Source organism: Pan troglodytes, chromosome 9 (genome assembly GCF_028858775.2).
Source record: "Pan troglodytes isolate AG18354 chromosome 9, NHGRI_mPanTro3-v2.0_pri, whole genome shotgun sequence".
Taxonomy (NCBI): domain Eukaryota; kingdom Metazoa; phylum Chordata; class Mammalia; order Primates; family Hominidae; genus Pan; species Pan troglodytes.
Genome location: NC_072407.2, coordinates 38496377 through 38516486, shown reverse-complemented (window position 1 = coordinate 38516486; position 20110 = coordinate 38496377). Strand labels below are relative to the sequence as shown.

General features: G+C 47.2%; 1 protein-coding gene across 2 annotated transcripts in view; it reads left to right on the top strand.

Annotated features, from left to right (window-relative positions):
* Positions 1–20110, top strand: part of ELF5 (E74 like ETS transcription factor 5) — a 35189-nt gene that overhangs the window by 6548 nt on the left and 8531 nt on the right. For both annotated transcript variants that reach the window (XM_063783977.1, XM_003312977.2), the window contains exons 2-4: positions 1675–1799; positions 13741–13974; positions 17395–17445. In XM_063783977.1, the coding sequence (XP_063640047.1) occupies positions 1675–1799; positions 13741–13974; positions 17395–17445 (410 nt within the window). The remainder of the gene's footprint in view (positions 1–1674; positions 1800–13740; positions 13975–17394; positions 17446–20110) is intronic.

Genomic DNA, 20110 nt, shown 5'->3' with positions numbered 1-20110 from the left:
TCGCTGGCTTTGCATGTATTACCCGGAATCTCAGAGCCTCCATCCCTCACCTATGAAATGGAACTGCTGCCAGTACCTATCTCAGAGTGGTTGTTCTGAGCAGACCAGGAAGAATATAGCTAAAATGCTAAAGTACTTAGCATGAAGCCCAAAGTGAAGTGCTTGTTGCAATTACCACAGGTCCACACTCGTCTCCAAAACCTTGGGCCACACATGCTGCAGAATTCTGAATTCTTCACAGATTTAGGAAGGCGAGATAGTATATATACAGTGGAGTACAGATTACCCCTCAGGGTTTAGGGTTGCTCAAAACATTAATATTTCTGCACTGCATCATAAGAATATTCACTCAGTGCAATAAATAAAACTGCAACCACAGTTATAAAACTGTATAACATATATATGTTGTATGTATGTGTATGTATGTATAAAACAGTATATAAAACTATATAACATCAATTCAGGACTGTTTTGTGCTAGAAAATAAGATTGCAGCAAACACACATACACATACACACACACTTCCTTTCAGTTTTCAGAGCTTTCAGATTTCAGAATTATGGATTAATCATACACAGTAATTCTTACCTCATTTTTATTTATTTATTTTTTTCGGCCAGTTTCTGTGGCTCACACCTGTAATCCCAGGACTTTGGGAGGCCAAGAAGGGGAGATCACTTGAGGTCAGGAGTTCGAGACCAGCCTGGCCAACATGGTGAAACTCCATCTTTACTAAAAATACAAAAATTAGCCAGGTTTGATGGTACACACTTGTAGTCCCAGCTACTCGGGAGGTGGAGGTGGGAGGATCGCTTGAACCCAGGAGGCAGAGGTTGCAGTGAGCTGAGATCACACCACTACACTCCAGCCTGGCGACAGAGCAGGATTACATCTTTTAAAAAAAACAATTTTATTTTATTTTTATTGTTTCAACTTTTAGTTTAGATTCAGGGGTATGTGTGCAGGTTTGTTACCTGTGTGTATTGCACCATGCTGAGGTTTCAGGTGCTATTGATCTCATCACACAGGTACTGAGTGTAGTATCCAGTAGTTAGTTTTTCAACCTTGGCCCCCTTCCCTGCCTCCTCCGTCTGGCAGTCCCCAGTGTCTATTGTTCCCACCTTTATGTCCAGGAGTACTCAACATTTAGTGCCCCCCTTCTAAGCGAGAAGATGAGGTATACGGTTTTCTGTTCCTGACTTAATTTGCTTGGGATAATGGCCTCCAGCCGCATCCGTGTTGCTGCACAGGGCATGATCTTGTTCTTTCTTATGGCTGCATCTCACGCTGTTTCTAGAAGCATATTATTGAACATCATAAGTCAGAGTTCAGGGGTCAGATGTGAGCAAACAGGAAACATAAATAAAGAGGCAATATTGCATAATCAGAGCCTCCATGCTCCAGTCCCCTCTTTGCCACTTTCTAGTTATATCACTTTGGCAATTGTCTCAACCCTTTTGCCTCAGTTTTCTCTTCTAAAATGGGGATAGACAGGATATGGCAAGGATGGAATAATGTCACTCGTAGGAGACATTAGGGGGTGCCTGCTCCTAGTGAGTGACATATTTGTTATCATTTTTAAAAAACAAGTATCGCCCTGCTAGGGGCTCCTGCACAGTGTGGCTTCAGGAGTACCTCACCCCAGCCTCCTCACAACCTCTCCTGCTGTTACAGGGTAATGTTGGACTCGGTGACACACAGCACCTTCCTGCCTAATGCATCCTTCTGCGATCCCCTGATGTCGTGGACTGATCTGTTCAGCAGTGAAGAGTACTACCCTGCCTTTGAGCATCAGACAGGTGCGTACCTTTGAAGAAGCCCATCTGAGCGCAGCCAGGATGGGCTAGGGCAGGAGGTGGTGCTGGCCGCAGGCGGAAGACAAAGCTGTGCTGGGGCTTAGGAACACCAGAGTTCAGGGCAGAGGGCTGGAGGGCTCCTGGATGGAAGGAAGGGCAACCTCTTGCAGATAAAAGGTGCTGGAACCCTCACCCCCAAACTCCCTAGTTCTGTGGCCTCGAGGCCGTGCGCGGCTCAGCTAACCTCTCTGAGCCTCGTTTTGCTGCCAAGTAAAATGTACGTCTCTTGGAGTTATTATGATATTTAAACAATGTAGTAGAAAGAAAGCCCTTAGCCCAGGACCTGGTATGCTGTGTTTGCTTGGTCATGGTGGTTTTAGCCAACATTTACTGAACACGAGCTGTGTATCAAACCTTGTGCCAAGCACCATCTCATCCTTGCCAAAGCCCTATGAGATGAACAATTATTATCCCCATTTTATACATGAAGAAATTGAGATACAGAGAGGCTAAGTGACTTGCCCTGGGCCTCACAGTTAAGCTCCATGCAAGTTGACCCATCTTATAATTGATATCACACTGTGGTTATTGATATTAATATATCATTATTCTCTGAGCTTCTATTTCTTTTTCCCTAAACCAGGGGTGATGAGAGCTACTATAAGGACTAAGGGAGCCAAAGGGTGTAAATATGTAGCCTGGCACAAAACAAGTGTTCAGTAAATATGAGCCCCTCACTGTTCCCCACCCTTCCTCCTCTTTCTCAGCCTGGATTTCTCCACCTGAGAAGGCAGCATGGGACCTTGAGAAAATCCCATGCCGGAGGGAGGCCAGCTGAGCTTTGCCCCCAGAAACCCTCTGAGGGCCTCTGTCACTGAGGTGCTTGGGTGACCACATATCACAGCACACCTGGCTGACTGCTGGCACAACAGGAGCACACGCTGCTCAGCGGTCATGCAAGTGCCAATCAAGCTGTCAGTCCTCACTGAGTGTTAACCCCATGTAGGAGTCCAGACTCAGTGTCCGGAGGCAGGCAGTGTGCAAGAGAGGCCATGCCTCCAGGGACTGCAAAAAGTCCACTACCAGAAGCCCCTGCCTCTGGGGCCAGGGACCAGGCCACACTCACAGACTTGAGGCACTTACCTACATAATACAATCCCACACCTGCCCCCACCCCACATGGACACACATACACACACGCGTGCACACACACACACGCACATGTGAAATCTCTCACCCTCATCTGTAAGGTCTAGATCATTGCATTTGGACTTGAATCAAACAGATACATCGTACAATTCTCCTTTAGGCCTAAGAAGCACCTTGTTTCCCAGAAAGACATGAGAAATGTACTGTGTCTCCTTCCCTTGAAATTTGGTTAACAGGTTAAATCTGAAGGAGGAAAATGAAAACTTTCAAGTCGCCGTGCCCTCCCTATGTTTCCCACAGTGGTGGGGCCCAGCTCCAGGCTCTCTCTCTACCTATGCATAAGGCCAGGCCTCACTTAACCCAGACCTGCCATCATGAGAGCCCCCTCTTTCTGCCTATTCTGCTGGGAAGTAGTTGGGGTGGCAGTGGGAGGGGCGGGCTACAACCAGCTGCCCCAGGCAATGGCCTGGGCAGTGAAGCAGCAGCTCTGTGTCATGAAGACTTGGTGTGTCCCAAATGGGAAGTCTGGCTCTGACACTAGCTGTGTCATCTTAACCTCTCATGTCCCAGTTAGTTTCTCATCTGTAAAATGGGAATGACCACAATGCTACCTTGTAGAGTTGTTATGCTAATGAAATGAGTTATCATATGGGAAGTGTTTAGGACACAGTCTGGTACCTGGTAAGCACACATAACTGTTTAAAAAATTGAAGGATTCGCTGGACGTGGTGGCTTACACCTGTAATCCTAGCACTTTGGAAGGCCGAGGCAGGATTATCACTTGAGCCTAGGAATTGGAGACCAGCCTGGGCAACATAGTGAGACCTTGTATCTACAAAAAATTGTTTAAAAATTGGCCTGGTATGGTGGCACATGCCTGTAGTCCTAGCTACTTGGGAGGCTGAGGCAGGAGGATCCCTTGAGCCCGGAAGGCCAAGGCTGCAGTGAGCTGCAGTCACGCCACTGCACTCCAGCCTGAGCGACAGTGAGATAAAAAAAAAAAGGTTGGGGAGCAGGTATGGTGGCTCCTGCCTGTAATCCCAGCACTTTGGGAGGCCAAGGCAGGCAGATCACCTGAGGTCAGGAGTTTAAGACCAGCCTGGGCAACATGGAGAAACCCCGTCTCTACGAAAAAATACAAAAATTAGCTGGGCATGGTGGCACGCACCTGTAGTCCCAGCTACTTGGGAGGCTGAGACAGGAGGATCCCTTGAGCTCAGAAGGTTGAAGCTGCAGTGAGCTGTGAGTATGCCACTGCACTCCAACCTGAGCAACAGGAGGAGACTCTGGGTCAAAAAAAAAAAAAAAAGGATTAGTTTCAGTTTGGGATAATGAACAAATTCTGGAAGTGAATAGCACTGATGACTGTGCAACAATGTGAATGTACTTAATGCCACTGAACTGTACCCTTAAGAAAAGTTAAAATGGTTAAGTGTTATATTATGTATGTTTTACCACAATTTTAAAGAATGAGGTTAACAGAAGTGATCACCAGTGGCATTGCCAGAGTTCCTTAAATCCAACCAAGTCTTAGACATTCAGACACAGCTCTCTGGCCAGAGGCTTCCGCATTTCCATCAGCGTCATGAAAGGTTAGACCAGGCCATTGCTAGGATCCCTTCCAGAAGCTTCTATGATTCCTGCATCAGGCAATATCGAAGACACAGCCTTCTCCTCCCACCACCCACTGAGAAAACAGAAATTCCCATCAAGTCATGCGGCCAGTGAAAATAAAATATCCTTCAAGACTGGCCCAGGTTCCTAAGGCTCCCTGAGGGATGGAGCCAGGCTTTCAAGTAGCCACCGGCCCTCAGGATTTCAGGGGAAGCTCAGTATCACTGACCTCCAAAAGGTCGAAGTTGGGTGTGAAATGTTCACCTGGAGTAAACACCTCTCTTGGAGCTGCCTGGGCACCGGGTGAGCCTTGTAGCCCCTGCTCTCCTCCACAGGTGGGAGGATTAGCAGGAGGGGCCTTCTGTCTTTTATCAACAAGAACGTTGCCACCCAGAGAGGTGCATCCATTTGGAGTTTCTACAAAAGCCCCCTCTGGCAGGGCTGGGTCAGGAGACAGCCAGCTTTGCCTCTGGGCACTGCTCAGCCAACTTTCCCTGCTCCATGGCCAGCAGGCTCTGAGACACCTCTCCTGAGGTCCTTACCCACCTCCCAGGAAATACTATCTGGAATTCTGGGCCCCCCTAAAGATTGTCGCAGTGGCAGCTTCCTGTTCACCCAGGTTCATGGGCAGGCACTGCCACTTACCAGCCATGTGACCTGCAGCCAGTTTTTTGAGATATGCTTTCCTCTGCCTCCTGGAGTTGGGGAGATTGAATGAGATTTTGTGTACGAAGTGTTTAGTCACATGCCTGGCACTTGGCAAGTGCTCACCCTAGCCAAGAACTCCTCACCACTCCCTGTTGGGTAGAAAAACAGCCTTCCCTCTCCTCTCTTCATTGTCCGTATTGAACAAAAATAACAACAAAACTCCGTCTCAAACTTCTCAGTTCAGAATTTTTAACAGCTTAGATATTTGAGACCTGAGGGAAGGGAAGGAAAAGGAGAAAAAAAAATGATGTGCCTTCTAGACAAATGATGTCTAGGAGAGGGAAGGGTGGAATACTCAGCCTATTTAGGAAAACCAGCTGTTCTCAAAAACCCTTCAAATGGCTTGAGCAGAGTGCCGCTGAATCTGTGCCCTGGTGTGGTAACCACAAAGGATTCTGACCTGCTCTTTGAAGCAGGACTTCTGCTTGGCTGCACTGCAGGCAGGAGGTTGGACAGTCACAGATTGCAAAATACTCTAGAATTTCATGAACTCACCCTGCCTTGCCTGTGGCTTTTTCAAAGTAAAGAATGATGACTACTGGAAAATGTATCCAAGTGGGCGGGAGGGTTGGTAGGGGGGAGGCTGCATGTAGTTCACATGCATATGATATTTTTAAAAGATGATTTCTCCAGTTGAGTTCCAGTAGCCAACCCTCCAGTAGTCATTGAGTACCCTGGCCTTGCCACTACTTTCTTTCTGGAATTCTTTCCTTAACCTCCACAGACCAACACCCCTCCCCTGACAGCCAATGTGCCACGCACACATGCAGCGCCTCCTTTGCTTTGGAATCTTGCTTATACTTTGTCAGCTGCAGAGGTTTCTAAACTGAGGTTCCCGAGAGGCTTTAGGGGTTTCCCAGAGGTTCCTCAGGGACCACCAGAGAAGGGAGTGGAAGTGACAGTTGAGAAGATGGGGCTTCAGTCCTTCTCTGTCCACCTCCATCCCTAAGCATGCTTCTCCACTTTAATTCTGAAGACGGTAGAGCACAGTGAGGCTGGGCTGCAGGAGCCAGAATACACCCAGATAACCCACTCCTAGCTCTGCCACTTACAGGTTACGTGAGCTTGAAAAGGGTCACACCCGTGAGCCTTACTTTCTCCCTTTGTAAAATGGGTAACGTGACAGAGGACTTCATAGCATTGTGTTGGGGACAACATGAGAAAGCACAAATAATTTAGCATGATAACAGGCACATACTAAGTGCTCAATAAATATGTTAGCTATAATATTATTGCACAATGTGAGATTTTATTTGAAGAAAGCACTTTTTGTAAGAAAAAAAAAAGTGCAAAACCCACTGGTCGGAGAAAGAGGCATCTGGATCCCCACATGGGCTTTCCTAAGCAAGATTCATGTTTTATGTACAGAAGCTTGAGAGCAGATACAAAGGAAAGAATCTAAGAACTTCTAAGTCAAAACCAGATCAACAAATACAAAATCATCTGAAAGTCTGAGGTGAGCCCTGTGGCAGCGCCCACACCTCAGGAGGACTCACTGTTGGCCACCTCTAGCCCAGTGGACATGCACCTGAGCCTTCTGGGTGGCCATGGCCCCAGGACTGCTCAGGGCTTGGCTCTCTTGGCCCCTTCCTAACTCCACGCTCCCAAGGCCATGGCTACTTTGCAGCCAGCCCTTCTGTTTTCTCTATACAGTTTCCTATGCTGCACTGGACTTTACTTTTCCATCTCATGGTCTCTTTCCATAGGCTATGCTGGAAAGCCAGGAAGGGGTATGGGATGGAGCTGGACTGGCTCTGGGAGGAAACTTGAAAGCCATTTATCATTTCAGGTTTTCCCTCATAAAGTCCTTCCTTTCAGTGACAAAGCTGCAATTGATGGTGCCCCTGCTATCCAGTTCATTCACCACCTCTCTTCAGTGCTGCCCCGGGCAAAACACTTTCCCAACTCCCTATGCTAGTAAATCATGCTAATTATGGTCCAAGTTTGTCTAACTCGGGCCTCCTCTGACCCAGACTGTCTGTCTTGTCCCAGCCAAGCCCTGAGCTTGCTTTACTGTAGTTTTTCCTCAGCTAGATTGAGGAAGGCCCCGTTTCGCTAAGAACAAATGTATTCCCAAAATAATAACCAATAACAGGTGACTTATACTGAAAACTTACTGTCATTCAGATACTAGGCTAAGTTCTTTACCTGCATCATTTCCTCTTCACAACAAACCTCCTAAGATATAGGTACTATTGTTATTTTTATTTTACCAGTGAAGGAAGCTGAGGTCCAGAGAGGTTAGGACAGTTTGTTAGAGTTGCACAGCTAATCCATTGAAGAGCCAAGATTTCAAATCAGGAAGGTCCATCTCCACAGCCCAGGCTCAGTTGCCACACCCAACCCTGTGACTTCCATTGGAAGGTCCCTTCCACTCCAACAGGCTCATTGGCTGGGAACAAGAATTGGATTCTTGTACAGAATTCCTGTAGCTGGCAGGTTCATCTAGCTTCACAAACTTTCTTACCACTGCTCCCCAATCAGCAGAGGAAAAAGATCAAGTTCCGCTCCAGAGGGACATAACTGAAAGCTCTAAGCTCAAACTTCTTTTAGAACCTGCAAATTTTGCATTCTGCTGCATATCTATTTTGTTGTAATATAAAAATCAGGCCAGGCACAGTGGCTCATGCCTGAAATCCCAACAATTTGGGAGGCTGAAGCAGGAGGATTGCCTGAGCCCAGGAGTTCAAGACCAACCAGCCTGAGCAAAATGGTGAGACCCTGTTTCTACAAAATTAAAAAATTAGCCATGCATGGTGTTGCACAACTGCGGTCCGAGCTACTCAAGAGGCTGAGGCGGGAGGATTGCTTGAGCCCAGGAGGGTGAGCCTGCGGTGAGCCATGTTCGAGCAACTGCACTCCAGCCCGGATGACAGAGTGAGACCCTGTCTCAAAAAAACCAAAAATCAAAATTTTCCCTCAAAATTTTTGCTTTGAGTGAGGCTCCAAGAAAATGAACAGTGTGGGTTCCAGGATCTTTATATAGGAAGGGTTTAGGGACAACCATCCATTTGGAAGAGGTGGCCAAAGGACATGTCTGGAAATGATTTTTTTTTTTTTTTTTTTTTTTTTTTGGAAATGGAGTTTCCGTCCTATCACCCAGGCTGGAGTGCAATGGCGCCATCTCGGCTCACTGCAACCTCCACCTCCCGGGTTCAAGCAATTCTCCTGCCTCAGCCTCTCAAGTAGCTGGGATTACAGGCGTGCACCACCACACCCAGCTAATTTTTGTATTATTAGTAGAGACAGGGTTTCACCTTGTTGGCCAGGCTGGTCTTGAACTCCTGACCTCAGGTGATACACCTGCCTCAGCCTCCCAAAGTTCTGGGATTACAGGTGTGAGCCACTGCACCCGACCTGGAAATGATTTTTTAAGGACACTGCATAAGATTGAGAAGACATCAGTTATCTATAACAAAGAAGGAAGTGGGGGATTAATGGACTCACCCTCTGATCTTTCTCTTGAAGATGCATAATGAATATTACGTGACTTTCAATTACCTGCTCTGTGCACCCTGGGGATACAGCACCACCACCATCACCCTCTCCTCTGCTCAGTTTCAGAAGCTTGAGTCTTGTGTGTGTCCTGATGATTAAGAATTTTACAAAGTCACACAGACTCGCCTGTGTCCCCAGCTTTTAAACCAAAGATGGCAGCATTAAGGGACCTAACTCAGGCTGGCAATGCAAAGACAAATTAGCTAGGTTTGGTTTCTAAGCTTGGTTTCTAATATAACTCCTATTTTTTTATGAAGAAAATAAACCGAAGGTCTAGAAAGGGACAAAGCAGCTGGCTTACACATTAAAAAAAAAAATTAGAAGTGTTTGAAGGAATGTAATTAAAGTGGTGACATGTGAAGCCCAGGAGGTAACCCTAATATTGACAAGTATAAGTGGATGATATTTAATGAGCACTTGCCATATGCCTGGCCCTGTTCTAAGTACTTTCCATGTATTAATTTACATAATCCTTTTAATAGCCCAGATAAGTAGGTCCTATTATTTTTATTTTGCAGACGAGTCCAAGGAGGCAGGACCACTAAGTGTGAGAGACCATGTGCCCTTTCAACTTTGAAGGGGAATTCAAAATATAGGAATCCTGGTTTCCAGTTTGAGAACAGTGATTTTAAAGGAGCCTCCTGGAGCTAATACCTTCACCTCCACTCCCAGTAAAACAGGGTTGCTTTTTTCCAGATAAGTTTTAACTTGAAGAAAATATTATTCAACCATAAAAGAATTCTTCAAAGTCTTAGCATGCCCACTCCAAACAATAATCTTGAAGGAGACAAGTGGCCAAAAGCCTGTGAGATTCTTCATCACAAAGTGATGGCCAGGAGTGATCCAGCCCATGAAGACATTTTGACTGGGCTTCCCGTGGTGTTTTGTAAAAACCAAGCCAGTTGCCACACTTGAAAATAGAAATCAGGAGATTTCAGTTAGCAATCTGGTCCTGGCAACACAAGGCCCACCTTTCCACAAGGCAAGGGGTCGGGTAGCCATTGTGCACTTTGGCATGAACTTTCCAATCCCCACTGTCTCCACATGGGGGCCACTTCAGGCATAGACATTATCTGCTGACCCTGCGGGCATCTGGTGCACCCACCCAGCTCTGAAAGCTAAAATCCTCCTTTTGAATTTAAATGCATCTCAGGTTATCGCATCACTTGTGAAAATTCCCCTAGAATTTCTGAAAACTCTCTCTAGTTCAATTCTTCCTTCCAATGCAGCTGGCCCTGAAACAAGTGTCCTGACCCACTTCAGACTTCAAAGGAGCTGGCAGAGCCTGCTGCTTAATAATAGTGACCTATGGGCATTCAGATCAAGCCTACCAGGCCCATGATGGGCCTCTACTGGTCGACATAGGCAGAAGGGCCTCATGGCTCAACTTTCCCAAAATGTTGAAATTATCTTATAAATGATAGAAGCGTTGAGAAAAACACTTTACATTTCCAGACAACACAACCCATTAAAAATAATATATTCTGCGGGTATATAACCCCTTATTTGATTGCCCTGAGTTCATGTCTTCCAAGTAGCAAAAGGGTCTTCTTCATGTCTTCATTAAAGTTCTAAACACTATCATCTTCAGTCTCTCCATCCTCTTTCTGATTCTTCAAATCTAGATGGTATTTTTTATTTTTTCTAGTCAGGCTCTGCTTATCCATTATTTATAATTACAATTACACATATCTACCTTCATCCAAATCTTGCTTTAGTCAGTCTTGAGATGTGTGCCCAACTTGGTCCTCCTCAACCAAGAAGAGTGGGGCGTGGTAAGAGGGAAAATGCCACTTTTCCCTCTTCAGTAGCTCCTTTACTGACAGGCCGCGTGACCTTACAGGGGTCCCGTCAGTCCCCGGAACGGCAATCTCCTCACGTGTAAAGTGGAGAGAGTGACTGTCAGTCACCTGGTCAGTCAGTCACCCTCACTGAGGTAGGCCTGTGGTGGGCTAGGCCAGGCTCCAAGCACTCCTGGTTCAGGGCGAGCAAAATCTCTAGGTCTGGAGGGGAGGGATGAGGAGGACGCCTGATGGGCACTCAGTGAGGAGGAAGAGACCTCTGCGAGGGGGAGTGAGGATGAGCAGAGATTCCTCAGGAGAAGGCAGATGGGGACCACGTTCCATCCAAAGAGAAGTCGCTGTGGGAAGACTCTGGGGCGTGGAGCCTCCTGAAAGAGGAGAGCAGGAGAGGGGCGGGTGAGGAGGGGCTGACAGCGGCCTCCCTCGTCTGGGCAGCCTCCGCTCTGCCGCTCTCCTCCCGTCCTGGGGATGGGACCCCCGGAAAAGCGGCCTCTGGAGGCCTGCCATGGCACCCAGAGCAGCCATTTTCCTCCCAGTTCTGGGGCTTTGGAAGGAGCTTGCGGATGAGGAGAGGGAGCCTCCGCAGGGCTCTGGCTCCCCTCCAGGGGCCGAGGCCGCACACAAAGCCGCTCTGTGGGTGAGCTTCAAAGCGGAGCGCCGAGGAGCAGGGAGCCAGCGCCAGCAACACCTCCCCGGTGTGGGGCCGACTCCCCGCCTGGGCGTTTCTCCGAATCCTTGAGGCCCCCTTGGCTTCCGCAAACAATATGGCCCTCTTCAAGTGCCAAAGAAAATAACAAGGGGGTGGAAGCAGAGAGGGGAGGGGAGGGAAACAGGGGAACAGAGCCTTGGCGAAACCTTTCCATGAAAAGAAATCAACTGTGCCCTCCGACGGCCGCACACCGATGGCCATCTAGGGCAGGGCCCGCAGCTGAAAAATGTCAAGGCTCATAAACATCTCTCACGGGACGCCAGTAAAGTCCAAAGGCCCCTCAGGTTTACTAAAGCCAGAAATCAGTAGATGAAAGCTCAGGCCGAACTCAGGAATGGCCCCTTGTTCTGCCAGGAATCCCTGCCTGCCCTGAAGAGCCCCCACGGGCCTGGTAAGCCAGCTCCAGCCAGTGGCCAGTGAGCAAGACCTGAGTCATCGGTCTCACCGGCTCCCTGGCTCTTCCTATCTGCCAGGTAGAGGCTACGACATCAGCCTCAAGCACCCTGGCACAATATTGACGCTTTGATCTTAATGCATATAAAATTCTGAAAATTTTTAAATAAAATAAATCAACTGCCCCTCCACCCACCCTTCGGTGGGAAAAGAGATCTCTGGAAGACCTTTGAGTTTTAAGGGGAGCCTCTATTTCCTCTTTTGTGGAATAGCCCAATTACACCTACTGGATAGGATTGTTGAGGGGACCTGAGAAACTTGAGACGACAAAAACGCGTAGCGCCTCGGCTGGCTGAGGGTGCTGAGTGAGTAGTAGCACCTGACCGGCAGAGGACCCACCTCCTGCCTGGAATCATCAGCAACTGACAATGGTGCGAGTTCTACTCACCTTTAAATGCTGCAAATCGCACCACTGCCATTTGCTGTGGGGTATAACATGTGAGGGACCCTTTCTGTCATCGTCACCTTAGCCACTCTCTGCTCTCTGCCTTTCTTTTCAGGCCCTCGTGTTGTGTTCTCTCCAGCTTTCCCCGTGCCTCAGCCACTCTTCACGTTCCATCTCTGCTCTGTGTTGACCCGGTATGGTGGTGTGGGGAGAGCAATGGCTTTCGAGTTCAGGCTAGGGTTCAAATCCAGCTCTGCCACACGCTGGCGTGGGTTCTTGGGAAAGTCCTTCATGACTTTCAAGTTCCTCTTCTGTGATCTCCTGGGGGACGGGGGACCAAACCTGTCCACCATGAATCCTTAACATACAACGTGTGGCTGCACACATAGTAGATATTCAATAATAATGTTTGTAATAACATTTAAATCCTCCAGGCTCTGTTCCAGGTACTTTTATGTATATTAAGTCATTTAATCTGCAGAACAACACTATGATACAGGTGCTGTAATTATTCCAATTTTACCAGTAAGGAAACTAAAGCTTTTATTTATTGAATGAAATGAATAAATGAATGAATGTTTTCCATGGCAGATACAATAATTGTTTATGTCAAAGAGCCTGACCAAGTATCTAATACCGCACCTCTTCCATACCTTATGTCCACCCCACTTTCCATTTCTCCTAAAAACAGAAGGACAGAACTGTTGAACACCAAATCTCTGCCCCTGGGCCAGGCAGAGCCACATGCCAGCCTCCCAGACAGACGGCACTCACAACTGTCTAGGCAGGTACACGACTCCTCTAAAGGAGTGAGAGGCTCTGATCTCAGGATAGAAATTACTCCGAACACCACCAAAAACACAAGAACAACAATACAACCAACTCTCCCATGACCACCTTCCTCTGGAGGTGCCTACTATGGTGACGCAAGGACTGTCAGACTCTGGGCAATGTCTAATAACCCAAGGTTCTTGGCACAAGATGGCCAGTAACTGTGCAGAAACAAATAGCCAGCATTGGGCAGCTGCCCTTTAAAGCATAGGGAATCAAACCAGCCTCAAGTGGTTTCGGACACACGGTAGGCATTTAGTAACTACTGAATTGGTTGGTAAGTTTCTGTGTGCCATTCTACATACATTAACCCCAAACTCCATAATAGTCCTGGGCATTGAGCATATTATCCCCATTTTACAGATGAGGAAACTGAGACTTCAATGTCCACAGACCTTGCCAAGCGGAAAGTGGTAGAATCAGAATTTCAACCCAGCTTGTCAAACAGCTGAGTTTGTGCTTTTGATATCATGTTATCTGGAATCAAATAACTGAAGGGCTGTTTTCTTTGTTTCTCCACTAAATGCCTTTTTTTGAGCATCAGCACCAAGTCTGGTTCTTTCTTGCCCCTGTCATTCCTTCTATGATGCCAAAGTTCATCTGTAGGATCCAGTCCCTCTGGTTTTCTCTGCAGAATAGAAGGTGACCTGGGCTCTGCAGAACACCCAGGGCTGGAGGCCCTTTCAACTTATTGGCTGAGGAATGAGGATGTTACTTAACTGATGCCTCCTTCAGGGGCCCTCTCGAAGGCTGTCTTGGGACTGTTGTCCCTCACTTCTTTCTCCTTTGGTGCAGCCTGTGACTCATACTGGACATCAGTCCACCCTGAATACTGGACTAAGCGCCATGTGTGGGAGTGGCTCCAGTTCTGCTGCGACCAGTACAAGTTGGACACCAATTGCATCTCCTTCTGCCACTTCAACATCAGTGGCCTGCAGCTGTGCAGCATGACACAGGAGGAGTTCGTCGAGGCAGCTGGCCTCTGCGGCGAGTACCTGTACTTCATCCTCCAGAACATCCGCACACAAGGTCAGTGTTCAGAGGGCCAGACCTCCAGGGGAGGGACCAGGATTAGGACCAAACAACTTTGAGAAGTCCTTTCCCATCGTGTGACTTGCACAGCAAAATTTTACTAACTGGAGTTCTCGTTAACCCAAACCTTCAATAACTGGAAGCTAGTATGCCAGAATTGGGGATTTTAGGGAAAAGGAAGCAAGTTACAAAAATGCAAATTGAGTGCATTTAAAAAAAAGAGAAAGAAAAACGGACACCACGTTCAGGGACTGCCCAGGCACCAGGCTGATAATAATACAGTATATTCATAATGATTTGAAACCACACAGGATGGACAAAAAAGAGGTTTGTGCTTCATCTCTCATTAAGCAGAAGAGGAATAAAATTAAATAGACTACCTTCCCTTTTCTACAGGAGTCCAACTAATTATCATTTCATCACATTCCTAATGGTCAAGGATCAAGTGGCCAGAAGGTGGCGCCAATAGCATTATTTAACTCTTCAACAGGCCTTTTGCATGCAGAATGTCGATGAACATTTTTTCAATCCAGAAAGGTTCTTTGAGAACATCGAGCTCTAATGTCTCAAAGTCACACATAGATAAAGGAACTGATATCCTGAGACATTAAGTGACTTCCTCAAGGTCACACAGCAAACAGGGCTGATTCACAGAAAGTCAGTACAAAGCAAGGGCTTGGAGATCCGAAAGATCTGTGTTCCAACCCTGGCTCCAATACTCCGAGCTATGGAACCTCTGGCGAGTGGCTTAACCTGTCTGAATCCCCACTGCCTCATCTGTCCAATGGGATAATGACACCTCCATGGGCTTTTTGAGAGGATTCAGGGAAATATTACCTAGAACAGCATATGAAGATGGAAATGCAGTAAATGGCAGCTGTGTTTCCATCATCATTAATATAATCTAGAGGCGTATTATAGGATGTTAAAGGAAGCCTATCTCAGCTCAATTTTAAGAAGGATCTTTTTAAAGGTTAGTACCTTCTTTTGAAAAGGTAATTCAGAAGATACAGGAGATAGGACGATCCCCACCACTGGAGATAATCAAGTAGTCTAATAGCCCCCTGCTTGAAGAGGAGGATATGACAGCGACGCTTGTTTGCACAGAAAAACCACAGAGGACCCTCCTGCTCTGTGATTCTTTGGCCTCCTCTTGATCCTCATCCATCATGAGCACTTGAGGGCAGAAAAGCTAAGAATGGTGGCCCTTGGGCACTACATGGCTTGGGCCCTGGGAGCCAAAACTCCAGTGACAATGACCTGCCAAGAGCTGGGATCTGTGTCCTGTGCTCAGAGTGGGCACTCCCTGAAAGAGGACAAGTTTGACCAAGTCACAGTGGCTCCAGAAGAAGGAGCTTGGGACTCCATTTAGGATCCTCCCAAGGGAACAGGCTTGCACAAAAATCCTAGGGCCACAGAGAGGGGTGTATTTTATTCTGGAAAAAGATGCAGCTTGGCAATGCCAGCTTGGCCAAATGTCAAGTCAACCTCATTTGTCTCCATGCTCTTGTGCAGCCCCTGTGCTGGCATCTCCCACCACAAGCACCTCTCTTCCCTGGCAATGGTTGCATCAAACAACAACAACAACAAAAAACCTGTTGGCCAGGCACAGTTGCTCAGGCCTGTAATCCCAATACTTTGGGAGGCTGAGGCAGGCAGATCATCTAAGGTCAGGAATTCGAGACAAGCCTGGCCAACATGGTGAAACCCCGTCTCTACTAAAAATACAAAATTAGACAGGCATGGTGGTGCATGCCTATAATCCCAGTTACTCAGGAGGCTGAGGCATGAGAATCACTTGAACCCAGGAGGTGGAGGTTGCAAGTGAGCCGAGATTGCACCATTGCACTCCAGCCTGGGCAAAAAGAGCAAAATCCTGAAAAAAAAAAACAAAAAAAAACCTGTCCCTGGTTTTATTACCCCAGGGCCCTGTGCAAAACTAATAGGCTAAACCTAAAAAAGCCAACTGCTTTTTAATAGGTCATACATTACCTCTTCTTATTGTAAGGAATTCCTGCAATCACAATGCCACCTTTAATGGTGGGATTTCAAGCACTCTCTAGGCCAGGAGTGTTCCATATTGAGCAGTAAAACTATCTACTCCACCAATCTACTCCATTCTGAAATTCCTCTTTTAATGTTTCTCAGTCAGATATGTGGATTGTAGATTGTGGAGATATATATATTGTGATCAAAGTTCACACTGTCTCCCATTTGCCCAGGAAACATCGTTTCTGCCTGTGATCCTGGAGTAATTATTATTACCATAGCACTACCTTTCATCCTCAAAAGTGTCTCCATTTAGATCATAAATTCTACAGTTAACTGGGGGTTATTACCTCATGTATGCCTTATACTACCCCATAGGTTTTGACTCTGGCAGAACAGGACACAGAATAAGGCAGTTTTATGGAGGAGAGGAGCTGGAAGGGGGTTGTAAGGCCTCGGCACCATCCAGCTCCATAGGTATTGCAGTAGGATTTAAGGGCCCAGCAACCTGGGGACACTGGTTGCTGGGAAGCAAGGTCAGAGGTTGGCTTCCACAGCCTAGGAGGGGAATGAGCCCCTCTTCAATCTCCCATCCTGTTCTCAGTCGGCCCTTTGGACAGAGTCAACTGAGGCGCCTGGCTGACCAAAACCAATGAGAACATGACACCAAGAATAAAAAATCACAACTGTGCCCTGCTCCAGTCTGCTTAGCAAGTAGAAATTAGTCCTCGTGTTGGACCAAGCTAGGACATGGGTATCCTTCAGCCTAAACTGCCGTGTGAAAACACAATCTCAAACTCCTCATTCAACCCCATCCCACCCCATTCTACAGAGGAGAGAACCAAGGTCCTGACATCATCTTCCACATCCTCATTAAACTCGGCATTCACATAGAGCTTTGCACTTCTTGCAACCTCTTATGCCCGTTCTCCCCACTGACCAGCACATAACAGGCATTCCAATCCCCAAGGGATTAGAGGCCATGTCAGAGACTATAGACTCTTAGCCACAGGGGAGCTTAGTGGGTATTTTATCTCGTGATGTCAATGAGAAAAACCAACAAGCCCAGAGACTGAGTGAGCAAGGCTGCACAGGGATCAGTAGCCCAGCCCAGCTCAGAGCCCAGCCCTGGACCCCAGACCAGAGCTTACTCCCCAGTGCCTGCTCAGAAGATCTGCAGAGGCTGCTGGGAAGCCTGGTTCTGGGTGCTCCCTCCAAATGACCTTTAAAAATGAGGAAATTATCACCTCTCGGGGATGGCTTCAGGGTGACACTCTAAGACCAGATGGTCTCCAAGGTTCCCTCTAAATTGTAACCAACGTCAAGAGGGACAGTCATTCCACTTCCCTCCAACACCCCCTCTCCTGGCCTGGCCAGTGGAAACCAGGATTGCATGGTATGGTTTCTGGATTTCTTTTTCTTTCCCAGGTTACTCCTTTTTTAATGACGCTGAAGAAAGCAAGGCCACCATCAAAGACTGTAAGTAACCAAGCGCAAGCCACCCAAGGCTCTGTCAAGGTTGTCATTGGCACATGGGCTTGACCATTCTTTTAGGATCATACTGAAAAGCTGATGAACCAAAACAATCCCAGACCTGGAGAAAGCAGTGGGGAAAAGCGTGGTGGCAAGAGTGTGACAGAAAGAGCGTGGGTGTGGGTCTGTAGGACCATAGCTTGGGTCTATGGATTGCTTATCGTCTGAGACTCCATTCCCCTATCTGTAAAATAGTGTGACCCTTGTGGGTCGTGGTAAGTTTGAGAAACGATGCACACAAAGAGCCCAGCATGCGCCACCAGTGTAGATGCTCCCAAACCAGTATCCATTTGTCATACACTAATAATACTATTAGAAGCCTTGTGGTTCATAATGCTTAAGAAGACTCTGAGCTCACTAAGCAGGTAGAGTTTATAATTAGAAGACGATGGAGGATCTCAAATAACCTTGTTGATGCTGATGATTAACCTTCCCTGTTTCACTTGGGCAGATGAAGAAGGCTCGGGAAAGGGATCTTTGGTGCTTTCATTTTTCAAAGATGACAATGATGATTACTATTAGTTACTGAGTCCCTGGCCCAGAGGCCAGGAGGAAATGTGGTCCTGGGCAAACCCCATTCCCCCATGGGCTTCAGCTCAGTCATCGGCAGAGAGGGAGCAGAGCACGTGGTGATTTCCAAGGCCTCTGAGGGCTGCAAGCTGGAGGGGCAGACACAGAGGGACTGTTCTTATGGGTTATGATTTTTTCCTCCTTACAGTCCCAAACAATCAACTGAGGACTCACGTTACTTGGATCCTAGTTAACAAAAGTTTTTGGAATTTCGTTTTTCGTTTTGTTTTTGGTGCTTTAGCACAGGAATAGCCAGTTCGTGGACCACACGCTACAGGCTTAAGCAGGTGCACCCTGCTCCGCAGACCGCAGCTGCCCTCACACGAGCAGCTCTGCATTCTGCCAGGTTTCATCACTCGGGGCCCCTGGGTGTAGCATCTCACCCACCTGTGAACAAAGCTCACACACTGTTTCCTGGTGCTGGTAGAATCCCTTGTGATCCATCTGCAGCAGCCTGGGGGATGTAAATCCCAGCTTTTACCACCACACCTAACCCAGGCAAAGCCCCTGGAAGAAATGAGCCTATGAAGCCCGGGAGACATTACTGTGGCCAAAGGCTTGAGCCACAGGCAGGCATTTGCTTTACTCTCTAAGTAGTAGTGACCTAGACCTGACCAACCCTTTCTCCAGGGGTCAGTGTCTTCACCTACAAATAGGAATCACTTACCAGCCTGCCTTCCACACGACAAAAGGAAGCTAATACAATAGAAAGAGAAGGTGTGTCCAGTAAGTTCTTTTGAAGTAGGTGTAACCTGAATATATAACTAGCCACAGTTAGATTCAATGTGCTGATGATTATGATGATGAGGATAAGGATGAAGATGACAGCTAGCATTTATTGAGTGCTTCCTGTGAACCAGGCCCTGTGCTAATATCTTTATAGGCATTGTGTCAGGTAATCTTCCCAATATGAGACAAGTCCTAGTGCTATAGCCTTTTCATAGGGGTAGAAACTGAAGCTTAGAGGTTAAAGGTGACATGCTTAGAAGGCAACAGATGACCCAGGTGTGTCTAAATCTAAAGCCCTTCATGCCTTTGCTCCCCTTACCCATTTATTTCTCTCCTGTTTCCTTCATTCTTTGAACAAACATTTATTGGACACTTACTATATGCCAGGCCCAGAGCTAGGCACTGTAGCTGTGGTGATGAGCACTATTTGAGTCTTGCTCTCATTGAGGCAAGGTCGGGGTAGAGATATTAAATAACCCAAATGATAAATACATAACTGCTCATCACGATGATATTATAAAGGGAAAGATCAGCATGCTTTGTGTGTAATGGGGAAAGATTGCATTTAAACTGGGTCCAGGGACAGCTATTTGGAGGAAGAGATAGTTGAATTAAAGCATGAGAAGAAGTTACCCAGGAAAAGAGAGAGAAGAAAAGGTTCCAAGCAGCGAATGGCCAGTGCGGAGGTCACGAGGCAGGAACAATCTTGGTGTCTTAGAGAAAGAACCAAAGAAGGCCAGTGAGTCTAGCATTAGCTTGGCCAGTACAGTAGCCACTAGCCACACGGGGCCAGTTTAATTACTTAAGTTATATTAAAATTCAGCTCCTCAGTTGCATAGCCAAATTTCAAGTGCTCAATAGCCACAGGTGGCTGCCATCTTGAACCACTCAGATTCTACTGAGCGGTTCAATTCTGTGATAGTGGAGGCATAATAACTTGTATAACACTCACGGCATCAGTAGTCTCAGCAGCATCAGCAGAAGGAGGGGTGTGAGCTGAGGCCGAGAGCAGGATAGGGCCAGATCACTCACCACTTTGTGGGCAGCAGAGTTAGGATTTCATTCTGAGCAAGCTGGGAAGCCACTGAAAGGTCATAAGCATGAAAGTGATCAGATCACACTTACATTTTAACAGCTCTTGTGCTGCTATTGTCTGGGTCAGAAAGCAGTCTAGCCAGGATGCTCCTGCCCAGAGGAGTGATGATGATGGTGGCCCGGACCCAGCGATGGGGAAGAGGTGGGGAGAAGTTTCTAGAAATAGAAGTGGTGGGGCAAGGGCTCTGGGCTAGCATCTCTGGAGCATGATCTCATG